This window comes from Penicillium waksmanii (genome assembly GCF_028829765.1).
Source record: "Penicillium waksmanii strain IBT 27052 chromosome Unknown utg000008l:1.0-5622682.0:1.0-5626561.0, whole genome shotgun sequence".
Lineage (NCBI taxonomy): Eukaryota > Fungi > Ascomycota > Eurotiomycetes > Eurotiales > Aspergillaceae > Penicillium > Penicillium waksmanii.
The window spans coordinates 1,062,913-1,076,755 of NW_026643254.1; the positions used below are offsets into that span (position 1 = coordinate 1,062,913).

The following is a 13,843-nucleotide window of genomic DNA, read 5'->3' on the forward strand; positions in this document are numbered from 1 at the left end:
CAATAAAGCACGTCAGAGTCGGACCGCGCAAATAACACACCTGCTGCATGAAATAAGACATTCTAATTGAAACCTTTGCATTAGTATACATTAATCCCGCATGGTTGGCAGCAACAGTCAGGCAGCAAGATCGGAACTTTCGCGCATGCATCCCGGCTTATCCATCCAGGGACATCTCCACTGGCTGAACACCTGTACAAATTCTGGAACTTCCATTCATCTAATCTAAAGGAAACTTTGTGGAATGTAGTTTCGAACCTGACTCTACAAAATAAAATTATTTACAATAGGAGAAGAACCATCTTACTCAGCATGAACTGTACAAAAACATGACATATTAAATTAGGTATCCATGCCTTCTGACAAAGAACTGCCCGTCGGTAGTTACCAGTCGTAGTATGATATGCGATTGATAAAGCCAAGGCGCCCAGTTCGGACACCTGGGCAATAAAATAGGTACCTCCCTGTCTTTGTTTGGTTGCATAGCACTGTGACTGAGATTCTTTCCCATTGCCCAGCAAAGTAAGACTAATAAGCCTCCCGGGCCCACCAGAGATTATGATAGATCTATACGGAACTGGCGTATAGTATTTCCGAGACTTGGTGTTGCCACCTACACTATTTCATTGTTTCTCAATCCATAATGCCAAAAAACCCGTTTCGATGTGAAGAAGTCCTTCTGAAGAGATGATGCTATAATCAAACAAGGAAATGAAGAGAAATATAAAGATAAATCATGAAACCTTCTCAAATATAATTTCTGAGTTATCCTCTATATTAGATGTCGGGTGGAGCTTTCGAGCTTTCTGGAATGATCATCGACTTATCCTGGTCTCACCACATCTAATCGTCAACGATTGGATCGAAAATTAATTCTCGAGACAAAGGTATTTGTACCTTAAGTGGCGAGCTCAGTGACACTAGCCACATAAAATACAGAAGCATTAACCCAATAAGACAATACGTGTTTGAGTTTTTATGGTTGTTATGTATAGATAAATCGATTTGACGGTGCATTGATGGCTAGCCTAAGCGTCAGTCCCCTAAGCCCACAGTTATTAACCTTGGCATATTTCAAGGATATGGTCATCGGAACTACTAGTTTTCCTGCCTCTTTCTAAGATGAATTCTGGCTTCGACATGGAACAGACGCTACTTTGTCTTAAACATCACGTTACAGACTTTTATTGGCTTCTGTCAACGATGACTAGTACCTGTCGACACCCTACCCAAAATCAAATTATTACGCTATGGGTGCGGATTTCCGATATCTAAGTACGAGTCGTAATATTTGCATTGCATACAGAACAATAATGAGCTACGGCTGGTTTCCTGATGCCTTAGGTTTATAAATCCGTATGGCGAGCTCATCAGTTTGACTCCTGCGGTCGCAGACGTATGCCAAGCCTTGTCAGGTCGCCAGCGGAAGACACTCCTGAGATACGAGCGGGAAAAGCGTCCCCGTATTCTCTCTACCAAGCATCTCTTGTTCGGTGCCCAGTCTCATGATCTCACGCGCTCGCTCTCGCTCTCGCTCTCGCCCTCTACTGCTTCCGCTTTTCGGGTGTGAAAACCAACGAATCCAAATTGGAAACCTTTTTGTCTGAGATCTTGAACCGTGGACCTTCTGCCACAAAGACCCGGCTATATGTAATTTCCCTGGCTTGCTGTGAGAATTAGATTTATGCCACCAATAGAGAGTGATCTATCATTACTTTAACCGAAACATTGTATTACTTAATTTCAAGTATTTCAAGCTTAGGGGGAAAAAAAGGCTATCTCTGCTAGTATGAAAAGATCAATTATCTTGATGTCATCTGATAATGCTTATAGCTATGCCTTTATTAGAACTGATAGGCCCATTCGAGCAATACTAACATGAGAGAAAGTAAAAGCGTAGAGGTCTAGCTCCTGGAAATCAATTAATACCTATACTGGATACAAGAATATAGGTGTGCATCATCTCCTTATGTCTCTTAATACTAATATCTCTTGGCTCATGGGCTTGGCAGCGGGTTGGCGGGAATTTGCCACCCTGTATCATGGTGACGGTAGGACCCGGGGTGGACTTTCTATTTCCTAAAATCGATCTGCCGAAGGTAGACCTATCGAAATCGAATATTGGCTGATCTAAATGATAGTTAGGATAATCTCTGAGATAAACCTTTTACTAACCCGATGCGTCCAAGGTTTACGGAAGTCAGGATTTCATTTTTCTAAGCCTACTAGTTACAGCCCCGTGGCTTGAGGACCAGACGTGGTCGCTTTATGCATTTCTAGTAACTCGAACACGAAGTCATGCGACCTTGTCAAAAGACTATCTATCGACGATCTGTCGAACGTAAAGTACTCCACTCGGTACCATCCTGCCCAAGTCGAACTTCAGAAACTTTCATAACTGCCCAATATCCATTTTTCAATAGCGAAAATTGAGTAGCCATTTAGTTGGCCATTGCTAGATCTCAGGCTGTCTTTGCAAGGTTTCCTGCAAAACTGAGCTTGCCACAGGATATGTCTTCATCTACCTACATTGGCTGCTACTCAAGAAGCTCTGGCCTTGAGAACCAAACAACATACATATATCAAAGCTTTGGATGGTGTTTACAACAATGTGTCAAAACCCAAGCAGCCTCTTTTGCCCTAACTGGAGGTTCTGACTGCTTGTGTGGCAACGAACTACCTCCAAACCAGACTAAAGTTGCTCAAGAAAAGTGCGATCGCGCATGCAATGGATTTCTTCCTGATATGTGTATGATCAACTTTACCATGTTCATCTGATTCCGCTGCTCACTTTTCATAGGCGGTGGAGATGGCTTTTATTCAGTCTATACAACAGGCCTGAAAAAAGACGTCCCGACCTACTCCGAGTCCCAGAATCCCACATCGTCAAGTACTGACGACTCGCAATCAAAAGTGACAGCTTCGAGTGACATGTCGCTCGGGAAAGCTCCGGAACCGCCCTCGAAAAGTCATAGCGCGACTGCTACTATTGTAGGTGTCGTGGTTGGAGTGTGTGCGCTTGCTGCTCTTCTGGGCGCTGCGTTTTTCTGGTGGCGATCAAAAAGACACAAACGCCGAATTGACTCCGATTACAACTCTGATGACACCACAATGAAGGATGGCGACAATTCGAATGTATTGCCCTTCGCTGATCCCCGGGTTAATGGTGCCTACATGACACAATGCTACCACAGCAATGGTAGTCTTGATGAATACAATGACTATTCTCGCCGTATATTACATGTGAGTCTTCGTGAAATCCTTATATGATTATTCGACTTGACGTGAAAATAGGTAACCAACCCTAGCAACTGAACGAAGAGGATTAAAGCGTACTGTAATGCGAGGGGCTACCAGCTCAATATTTTCTTACGGACATCTCCCTACACACCAGAGCCCACACGGAATGTACGTCAATTTGTTGAAAATCAATGGCAGTGTCCTTCGAATAACTCATTAATATATTAAGCCAATGAGCACAATCCAAATGATGCTCAATTTGCTACTACCACTATGGAAACCTGAGGGAGGGTGGGAGTAATAGGATGGGAGGCCACGTTGAATTGCACATCACGTTTGATTGTTTATATTTCCACGGAAGCTTCCAACAATTACACCTGTATGCCCAAACTTGAAGCCGTCGGAAGCCACACGGTATTAACATGATCTTGTAAGCATCTGTATTTGGCAAGATCCAGGAATTGATTATTGCAGAAGTTGATCTAGCGCGGCCAAGTGTGTCTTGGCATTGGGGCTTAGACAATGAAAGAGTGTACTAGTAGGTTGTGATCCCCGGGCCGATGCCCGGAAATACTATGACTATCCAAGGGCCATTTCCTCTTTATATTCAGAAGATATACTATCCCATGTAGTTTCCCCTCCATGGATTTACAGGCACGCTTATTGCAATCTCGTTGGTCCACAGAACACAGCAGGCGAACCCACCATCCGGACCATCTAGCAGTAATCATTAAAGTAGACCTGAGGAAATCTTCTGAATTTTCTCACCTCGAGATTAACTGGCTATTGTATTTATCTGAGAACTGGCGCACGCGCAATGCTACGCCGTCCAAAGTGAGAAATTTGGCCACGAGTACACCGCATCCGCCACATTGATAGGTACTCCCGAGGGATCCAATGGCCCAAAATCAACATCGGGTTGAGCCAAAAAGTCCTCCATACTTTGATCCAAAAATATCATTTCGTCTGTCAGACTCCCCGGTGCCATAGAATCAGGCAAAGCCGAATTTCCGCCCAAAGATACTTCACTGGGTCCATGCGTGGCGTCAGGTGAAAATGATAGAGGATCAGAATTTCCATGCCTTGGAAGACGAGAGCTCGACGATGCGTGCCGGGCGGTGGATCCATGTACCTCGTCTAGACACTCTCGCACACTTTCTAAATTGTCGTAGAACTCCGTTGCAGCAAGGTTTCCGTGGTCGCGCATCATGCGCAGAATTTCATAAGCAGTTTCGAATAAGGTGAAATCGCTGTGATTATCGGAGTTGATTTGACTCGATATTACCATAATCAGTGCGCAAGAGAAGAGATAGTGTGCGTAGAAGTAGCCGTAGATTGGAAGGGAGCCATTTGCCCACTCCTCGACAATAAGCGAGTGTGTATGTCTTGCAGCATGAAGACATGCGTCGCCCAGAGTCTTCAGGGTTTGTTCTTTCAGCTTGGCGGACTGGTTTGAGTCTTCTTCTGGGTCTTTTCTGGATTGAATGAGTGTGAAAAGCAAAATAGGTCGAGTTGCCAACATGATGCACTGTGTAGGTCAGAACCTCAGATACCCTTCTTATTGAACGAATAATATGAGTCCTACCTGGTTAAACTGAAGGTGCAAAGATACCACATTGTTTGGGGCGTGGCTGTTCCTATTGAGTCGAAGATGCGGAGGAAGGTTTTGCGACCATTCCTTCAAGGAGATAAGTAGCTTTTGCTCTCGTTGCAAAAACGAGTCCGGCTGCTTCTTTCGACTATAGACTTTCTCGATGGTCTGGCCTGTTATACGAGCCAGTTGAATACTGGCGAGGAGAAATTCAGTATCGGAGAATTGCTCCTCGTGCAGATCGCAGGCTAATTTTGATGGCATTTCGACGTGGATGTCATCGTCGGCGATTTGGATGGGCCAACCTGTTTTTGATCCATACATTCTATCGAAAACATATATTGCCCACCACAGACGAATTCGGTGTTGGCGCTCGACAGGATCTGGGCAGTTGCATTCAGGGATATCGTGATTCAATCCCAAAGTCAACCCAAGACGCATTGCATTACCGACGAGGAGGAATGCGGAATGGCGTCGGTTCAGAAAGTAGGAGTATAAGGACTGAAGGGTTAGCCGTGGTGTTCAAGAACGATAAAGATACGCTTACTAAAATGAGTAAAGACTCGATGACGGTCATACTCGGCCTCTCGGGGAGTATGGGAATCAGAGTCATCGCATTCACATAGTATGGAGCACCGGGAACTCCGCATTCTAGTTTAGTATTTGAACGTGCGGAATAGACTTCACCCATGGCAAAAAGAGCGAAGAACTTTGTCTTTAATATCGGATCATCAAAGCTTCCTTTGCGATAGACGTCTTCCAACTCTTGAATCGTCGATTTTCTGAGAAACAGGTGATATACACGGCTAACCTGATTGACGACAATTTGGATTAATAGGCGCGCCTGTGGCAAGCCCGGCCATTCCAATGTAGAATCTCGGAGTTTGTACAGCGTTGCTTCGGGAGTATACTGTATCCTCGGCATATGCGACGCCCTCGTCTGGGTGAGGACTTGACGCAAGCGAGTTGCAAAGGCAGTGCACGCTGCTTCCCCGATATGAATTGGTGGAGCAGAATGGTCATAAGGCTGAAACCATCCTCGTTCGCCAATCATGGGGTTCTGTACGACTGCATCACCATCCGAAACATGGCCATCTGCTGGAAATTAGCCAGGTGTTTGGCGAAGCGAGCGCGGTGGGGGCAGTTCACCTTCATTATAGTGTGGAGACTGGCTCAGAGTTGCCGGTGATTGTGAGAGTTGCTCACGCAGCCGCTCATTCTCAGCGGCCAGTTGATCGAGATAACTGCAAAATCTTAGTATGAATCTAGTGGGTGGAGCAGGATCAAATCACACCCACCTCTCGTGGACCTTGATCTGACGATCCCGATTAACATAGGTGCATTCGGCAGCGCGTCCAGAATTGCGACACTTGGTGCACGGTTGTTCGCCAGAACATTTGATCTTGTGCGTGTGACATCTTTGGCAACTGGGCTAGTCAGCGCGGGTGTGACCACGGCGGAGGCAGGACTTACGCGATGGACTTTTTCTTCTTTCCTTTCACGACCGAATGAGTCGGCGGTTTTGACGAGGAAGTACGCATTTATGCCGAACTCAATAGTATTAGACCGATATGCGTATGTAGGTGTGTAGTGGTATGCGTTCGGTGAAATTCTGCTCGGTGTGTGCTTCGGCGGTCGGTAAGATTAAACTTCGCCGAGTGGCGATTCCGGTGGTTCCGGATTGACACAACTCCACCATAATATCAAATACCGAGTATAATTAATAGAGTTCTTACTATATAATTAAACCCGAGGCTTAGTTTAATCTACTATAAGAAGGTTGATTTGTTGTATCCCGAAGTGCTCTATCTCGGTCACCAGCGAATAGTCATGAAATGCGATCGCTTATTACGTCGTTGCTTTTTCGTCCAGATGAACACGATTCTCTCGTACAATTCGATATCCGCAGTTTCGAGCCAATGGCAAACTACTCAAAGTTGAAGATGGGAAGAATCTCAACCTTCAACTTGAACCTTGGATCGGAAATTCCAGAAATAAAGCCTTCCAGGAACAACTTGAACCCCTTCCAGGAACAACCCTCATTAATGGATCTCGGTGTTCGTCGAATTGGACTGGTGTGTTTGGACCGGCGACTGGCTCTACTGCCCGATTCGCCTGGTCCGTCGCCGAGCGTCGGCAAATATATACCAGCAGCTGCCCAGATGGAAGTAACCCTTTCTAACATCTTGAAAACCATCACCGATCATGAAAAGACCTTCAGTGGAAATATTCGTCCGCAACTTAAACTCTTCCGAGTCGGGGTCGCCGTTTTTCAAAACAGACGATGTAATTCTAGGCGAAGTTCTCTTTGCACCACGTCATGCAACACGACTGGAAAACATCAATATTACTTTCCAAGGTATTTTGAGAGCACTAACGCCCATTTACAAATAGAAACAGCTAACTCGAAAATAGGAAACATGACAACAGAAACAGATAACCTGGACAACCATCTTCCCGTCTCGCATAATACCCTACGAAAGACATTTCTGCGTGTCGACTTCCCGGTAGAAGAATCTGTGCCAGAAACAATCCTCGAGCCGAAAGAAATACATCGCATCCCATTCAGTTTTGTCGTGCCTTCTCATATCCCGGCGCAAATGTGCCACCATACCTGCGCGAATTGCCAAGTTCACGAAGAACACCTGCAACTTCTCCCGAGCCTAGGCAAAATATCGCAATACTTTGAGAATACCCACGACATGTCGCCATCCGAAGCAGAGATTACATATAGCATCAAATTTTCAGTCGTTGAGAAGATGTCGAACGCAGAATGGCCGAAAATCCTCAAAGAAACAACCTACCCGATTTATATCTTGCCTCGACGATCGGAGATGGCCCCGCTCCTGCTCGCCCCGGAAAGCAGATACTACAAAATAAGAAAGGAAAAGTGCCTCAAAAAGGGGATACTGCGTTCGGAAGTCGGAACTTTGGTGCTGTCAACTTTCCAACCGCTGGGAATAGAGTTATGCCGCGGACCGCAACCCCAAAATAGTATTGAAGCATCAACGACAGTACGAATCAACCTTCGATTCGACCCAGCACGTGAGAAAGAGCTCCCACCTCACATGGTATCAAGCGAAATCAAACTCAAAGCAATGACATTCTTCGGCATGGAGCCATGGTTTAGCTTCCCTGACCATTCAGGACCATCGGCTTGGGGTTCCAGGCAGACATATTGGTCTGAAACAATCTCGCTACACTTGGAAGATTGTTTCATCAATTGGAGAAAACAGGCGAAGGCCGAGGGAAGCGATTTGGCGTTATTTTATACGGCGTCTGTTGACATTTCGATCGCACTGCCAGATACTCTGGCGTATCCGCCTACTTTTCACTCATGTTTTATTTCCAGGGCGTATGCCCTCAAGACAATACTCTCATATCAGGATCACAGCAAGTGGCGAGGTAGTGCCTCTGCATCTTTGACTGTTCCTGTGCAGATTTATGTGTCGTGATGGGAGGAACCAGTCGTCAGCAGATGAGCCCAATTTCTTTGAGTTGACTAGATACCCGATTGTTTATTTGTTTTATCAGCAGCCCCTAAATGCGGGGTGGGTCTACAATACTAGTATTTATGGTTCATCGAGAAACACCGGGAAGGAGAAGAAACTGTGTTGTTCGTTGTTGATTCCACGCGTCATTGGTTCGAATTGTACCCCTTGATGCCAACAATCAATGAACCCCGTAAATTAAGGTTCTGCCACGGGTCTGAAGACAATAAGATTCAAAGAATCATTGGTCATGTTTTGATAATGTATACGGCAGAAGAAATTCCAGATCGGTTCTCAGGATCTCGACCAATACGTGCTCTGCATATCGAAAGAGATCCGCTCAACGGTACTGCACGACATTCAGCCACCAGATGTGCCGCATGCCGATAGTCGATCAACACGATGTGCATTCCAAAGATTCAGTCCATGACATTTTATTGGCTCGGTCCCACCGACAACTTCTGCCATCAGCAGGCAATGAGCCCCTTCATTCCCGATCGGCATACCGTGTCAACCAGCGGTATTCCTCAACAGAATAGGCTGGTTCTATTGGACCATATGGAAACCATGACAACTATCCACCTTCAATAGGCTAGAATTACCTCTTATCCCAGTGTTTCTGGGGGAATACTCACATATCCGAGCCGGGCCAGACGGGCCAGATATGAGCTGCCTTGTCCGCCCAGCCCCAAGAGAGAGGCAGCATGGCGGGCGCTGGATTCCTCGGCCTGCATCTGATCGCACAGCCCTTCTTTCCATCAGTTAAGTGTGCTGGATCCCCTCTGTCCCTCTATCTAATCTTCGGCCCTCCCTGCTCACACACCATTTCTACGGTCGCACATACCCTCACCATACCACTTGTCAATCCGTCCGAAATTATCTAGAAACACTTCCTGCGCACGATCCTCAGAAATACAAGGAGTTATCCCAAGCCTCTCACAAGAAAAAGCACGCTCCGAACGGCCTCAAGTTCCAGCAAGGGGTGTCAACAGCCGCCTCGCAGCACAACAACAACCAAAGTACTTCTGCAACAACTCCATCTATCGTCGGTCTACATCTAAAATGGCACTCGTGCGCGACCCATACTTCTGGAAGCGATTCTCCACAGCTGTCCACAGAGATGACCAAGCAAAAACACAAAGCCAACTAGATCTCGAACAAGCTATCAAGAAGTAAGACTCATTCTCCGAATGATACCCATTCGAATGCCCGTTGACTAACAAGTTACACAGACAACCCGACTCCTGGCTCGAGCGAGAACGTCAAAAACGCAAGCGGTCGCTTATCTGCGGATTCATCATCTTCTTCTGCATTATTTTGGCGGTGACTGGCGGTGTGGTTGTGTGGTGGCTAGCCAAACACAACTGGCTGCAGTCACCGGAGCCATGAACGACTCGGAGCGAGATCGAAAAAAGAAAACACGAACACTATAGAAGCATGATTTCTTTGGCGATGTTTCACTTTCAAGTTTTGCATTTCTAGCGATTGTTGGCGTTGACCTTGGAAGGAATTGGAGATATACCCGCCGCAACTCCAGCGGCATCGAGATGGACTAGGAAATATTGGTAGTTTATATAGCACCATGATAATACTGAATGAAAATACATAATAGAAGATACAATGACTCAATTGGATCCATATTTATCTGTAATGATAAATAACTACTAGTATTGCCCAGGTGGTGGGTCCAAGTACCATCCATATTACCTTCAAGTTCTATATACTCAGTCCCGATTAGGAAGCTGGACGCATGCTTGCTCACTTCAACCTTGGAAGTTCCAATCTAATGCTTATAGTAATCTGGAAGACTATATCAAATTAAATCGGTTCAATTCACTTCCAGTTTCCAACTAGTTCTAATATCCACCTGCATACCACTATAGCTCTGGCTATCAGCGGACTAAACCCCGCTGCGGCCAGCCTCGGCGATCCCATCGGATGGAAGGGGCTTATCGCAACTCCCCACACGCCTTCCCCGCACATTTGCTGCTTCACCTCTTTCACCTCTTTCAACTTCTTCTTCTTTTTAACTCTGCTTTTCCCCCTTCCTAGCCCAAGGGTGACCTCCGTTGTATCCCACCACAACATCCATCATGCTGCCCCCATTCGACTATTTCACCTACCGCCGTATACGGTATGTATTTCTTCGGCCTACAGCTCCCCCAACTTCTCTCGAAACATCCCAACAGCTCTAACTTCACACCAGCAATCAAAAACAAGCGGAACGCGCTGCCCGGTTTACCTCGTTACCATACCCTTACCACCTTCACATCACCGAGACCGACCAGGATATCATCGACCAACCAATCGAGGACTTGGTACGCGATGTCCAAGCCGACACCACCTCTCCGCTGAACGTCCTGCGCACATATGGCAAAGTTGCGGTGAGAGCACAGAAGCGCACCAACTGCATCACAGAGCTACTTCTTCCCGAGGCAGAGTCATGGCTCAAGTCCGATATCAACTTAAAGGGACCCCTAGCGGGAATTCCCGTCTCTCTCAAGGATTCAATCCAGGTCAAGGGCTTCGATACAAGCGTCGGCTACGCGGCATTCGCCAATAAGCCAGCCCAAGAGGATGGTCCCATGGCGCGACTACTCAAGGATGCCGGTAAGTGCTTTAAAGAATGACTCGGGATACTATCACATCGTCCATACTGATCAGATCGCAGGAGCTGTGCCCTATGCAAAGACCGCGTTGCCGATTACCTTGCTATCTTTTGAGTCAGCCAATGGCCTTTGGGGCACCTGCTTGAACCCTCATGTCCCAGGTTACTCCCCCGGTGGCTCGACTGGCGGAGAAGGCGCCCTTCTGGCGCTGGGTGGTCGTATCGGCATTGGCTCTGATGTTGCTGGATCGGTCCGTGTCCCTGCTGCATGGAGTGGGATCTACTCGCTGCGCTGCAGTACTGGTCGCTGGCCCAAGGCTGGTGTCAGCACCAGCATGCCGGGCCAAGAAGGTATTCCCAGTGTCTTCAGCCCAATGGCTCGCACCCTGAATGACCTCACCTACTTCACCCGCGCGATCATCAACATGCAGCCTTGGAAGTACGATCATTCTGTGCACCCCATTTCGTGGCGTGGAGATCTCGAGACCGAAGCTCAGAGCAAGCCCCTCCGCATTGGTCTGATGAGCAACGATGGTATGTCTCTAGCATTCTCTTGCAGTAAATAACCCCTCAGCAAAGACTAACTCACTATCCAGGTGTCGTACCTCCAACTCCTGCAATCGAACGCGCCGTTGCAACGACCGTCGCAGCTCTAACTGAAGCCGGCCACACCGTCTCAGAAATCACCACCCCATCCAACGCAGACCCATTCACCGGCCTAAACCTGGCATCACAACTCCTCAATTCCGACGGCTGCCACCACTTCGAATCCAACCTACACACCTTCGAGCCATCAGACCCAGGCGCAAACCAACTCCGCCGAGTCGCCCACCTCCCCCGACCCGTACGTTATCTCTACTACCTGTACGTGCGCTACATCAAGCGCGACAAAGCCCTCGCAACCCTAATCCGCAACTTTGGCCCGAAAACCGCCGCCCAATTATGGACACTAACCGCCGCCCGCGAGTCATTCCGCGCAACCTGGCACCAATGGTGGGATGCTGAAGCCCAGCAATATGACTTTATTCTGTGCCCGGTCAACGCGACACCCGCACTACCGCACAAAGCCATGCACGACGCCGTCTCCTCGTGCGGCTACACGTTTTTGTGGAACCTGCTTGATTACTCCGCCGGTGTGATACCGGTCGGCCATGTGGATGCTGTGCGTGACGCTCTTGTCACCCCTTACAAGACGGTGCTTAAGCGACTGGGTGCGGATAATGCTATTGCCCGTGGGGCGTGGAAGCATTATGATTCTGGAAAGATGGCGGGTTTGCCTACGGCTGTGCAGATTGTTGGGAGGAGATGGCAGGAGGAGCAGGTTTTGGGGTATATGGCTGCGGTGGAGAAGGCTTTGGAGGTTTATATTGATCCAGCGACTGGGGGGAGTGCGAAGTATTCTCTGCTGGAGATTGATTAGGTGCTGCAGTGATTGATGTTATTTACCACGAGATTGTATTTTTTTTTATAATAGCTGCTAGTGGTTATTTAACAGTTCCATGTGGTAGTAGTATAATGAATGGAATATTCCGAGAACCACAACAACCTCCGAATTCCAACTTGAACTATCGACTTCCAAATCCGAGCTTCCATACGAAATTGTACTCGTCGGCAAAATTGAAATGAACCGTATCCTCCAGATGGCCAGGATTTCAAGTTCGACTAGTACCCAAACTAGGACAGATGCGGACTTCTCTTGATGCGCAGGATCAGGATTAAGATTTGCCTCTTGGTCCTAGGTGGTTCATTAAATTCGGTTACTCCGAGATTGATTGGTTGTTGATTGGAGTTGCCCCTCTGTAATACGAGGTTGCCGTGACGGTGACAGTTGACAGTTGACAGCTTCGAACGCTAGTTTGCCTACCCACCATTACCATCGGCATTGCAGATGCCGACATGCGCTGTGACACATAGAAAGCGAGGCCCTGGCTGTTCATACGAGTACACACTGAGATATGATATGTACTCGTACCCAGGATCGAGAGTTATTGATAGTGAGAAAATAAGGGGTGGATAGAAGGGAGTCATATACAGGTACGGAGTATACTCCGCGGGTACGATATCTAGGACAGTTCGAGTTCCAAGGGTAAACTTGAAGACAACCTCGGTTAAAATAGCGGGGACTTGGAGATGGACCTTGACCCTCTCCGCACCATCTCGTCTCCACTTCACCTAGCCAAGGACCTGTGGGATCTGCGGTGCCAGCTGTCATTTATCTGCTTTGCTTACAGGGGCAAGCTAGGCGTAAGCCATGGCTTGTTTCGCGCAGGGATAGGGATCGATTGAATCGAGATGAGGTCTGAATTGAATGGATCATCCCGTGGGAAGCTGAAATAAAGATAGCCATGGCATTCGTACTGTGTACTTTATCCCGTATGCCGCCCCTCTCCACTCCCTGCTTGGGTAAATGATCAGCATGGTCCTCGTACTTTGCACACTGTACTGTACTTATTGTGTGAGAATGCAGATCTGGATGACCGGTATTCCTCTGCTTGGGCCTGGTCAAAAGATAATAAGTCAATGAGTCAATGCGAAGGAACGGTAGAGTTGATGGGGGTGTGGTCTAATGCGGCGCTAAAGAGGATGATCCACCAGGGAAACATAATCCAATGGATGGCGGTGGTCCAGATTCAGTGGAGTAATGTCAATTGAGGAGTGCGGTTGAGAAGAAGGTAAATTGAGTTAAGCTGAGGAAGAATACTGAAGGTGAAGAAGATGAGGAAGTCACGGGGTCGACGTACGACTAGGCCAACTTTCACTTTCACTTTTCTCCCCACGTCTTCTCTTCTCTTCTCCTCCTTTTCTTCAGTACTTCTCTCTTTTTCTTCTGTGCTTCTCCTCATCTCAATTTACCCCTCTATTCTCCACACAACATCCTACCTGTCTCGTGACCGGCCACTTGCGACCTGCGAC

The 13,843-nt window shown here is 47.4% G+C and overlaps 5 protein-coding genes across 5 annotated transcripts; 4 read left to right on the forward strand and 1 right to left on the reverse strand.

The window, feature by feature from the left end:
• Positions 1-2,931: 2,931 nt before the first annotated feature.
• Positions 2,932-3,329, forward strand: N7481_008753 (uncharacterized protein; the record flags this gene model as incomplete). The annotated part of the gene is made up of 2 exons (XM_057267972.1): positions 2,932-3,243; positions 3,309-3,329. 2 exons carry the CDS (start codon positions 2,932-2,934, stop codon positions 3,327-3,329), a joined length of 333 nt encoding a protein of 110 aa, XP_057118649.1.
• Positions 3,330-4,060: 731 nt separating this feature from the next.
• N7481_008754 (Zn(II)2Cys6 transcription factor) lies at positions 4,061-6,372 on the reverse strand (the record flags this gene model as incomplete). The annotated part of the gene is made up of 6 exons (XM_057267973.1): positions 4,061-4,768; positions 4,826-5,332; positions 5,379-5,926; positions 5,981-6,075; positions 6,130-6,258; positions 6,305-6,372. 6 exons carry the CDS (start codon positions 6,370-6,372, stop codon positions 4,061-4,063), a joined length of 2,055 nt encoding a protein of 684 aa, XP_057118650.1.
• An 879-nt stretch (positions 6,373-7,251) lies between these two features.
• N7481_008755 (uncharacterized protein) lies at positions 7,252-8,286 on the forward strand (the record flags this gene model as incomplete). The annotated part of the gene is made up of 1 exon (XM_057267974.1): positions 7,252-8,286. One exon carries the CDS (start codon positions 7,252-7,254, stop codon positions 8,284-8,286), a length of 1,035 nt encoding a protein of 344 aa, XP_057118651.1.
• Positions 8,287-9,384: 1,098 nt separating this feature from the next.
• On the forward strand, positions 9,385-9,711 carry N7481_008756 (uncharacterized protein; the record flags this gene model as incomplete). Its single annotated transcript, XM_057267975.1, has 2 exons — positions 9,385-9,494; positions 9,555-9,711. The coding sequence occupies 2 exons, from the start codon at positions 9,385-9,387 to the stop codon at positions 9,709-9,711; spliced, it is 267 nt and encodes an 88-aa protein (XP_057118652.1).
• A 704-nt stretch (positions 9,712-10,415) lies between these two features.
• N7481_008757 (putative acetamidase) lies at positions 10,416-12,350 on the forward strand (the record flags this gene model as incomplete). The annotated part of the gene is made up of 4 exons (XM_057267976.1): positions 10,416-10,456; positions 10,529-10,932; positions 10,994-11,464; positions 11,527-12,350. 4 exons carry the CDS (start codon positions 10,416-10,418, stop codon positions 12,348-12,350), a joined length of 1,740 nt encoding a protein of 579 aa, XP_057118653.1.
• Positions 12,351-13,843: the final 1,493 nt, after the last annotated feature.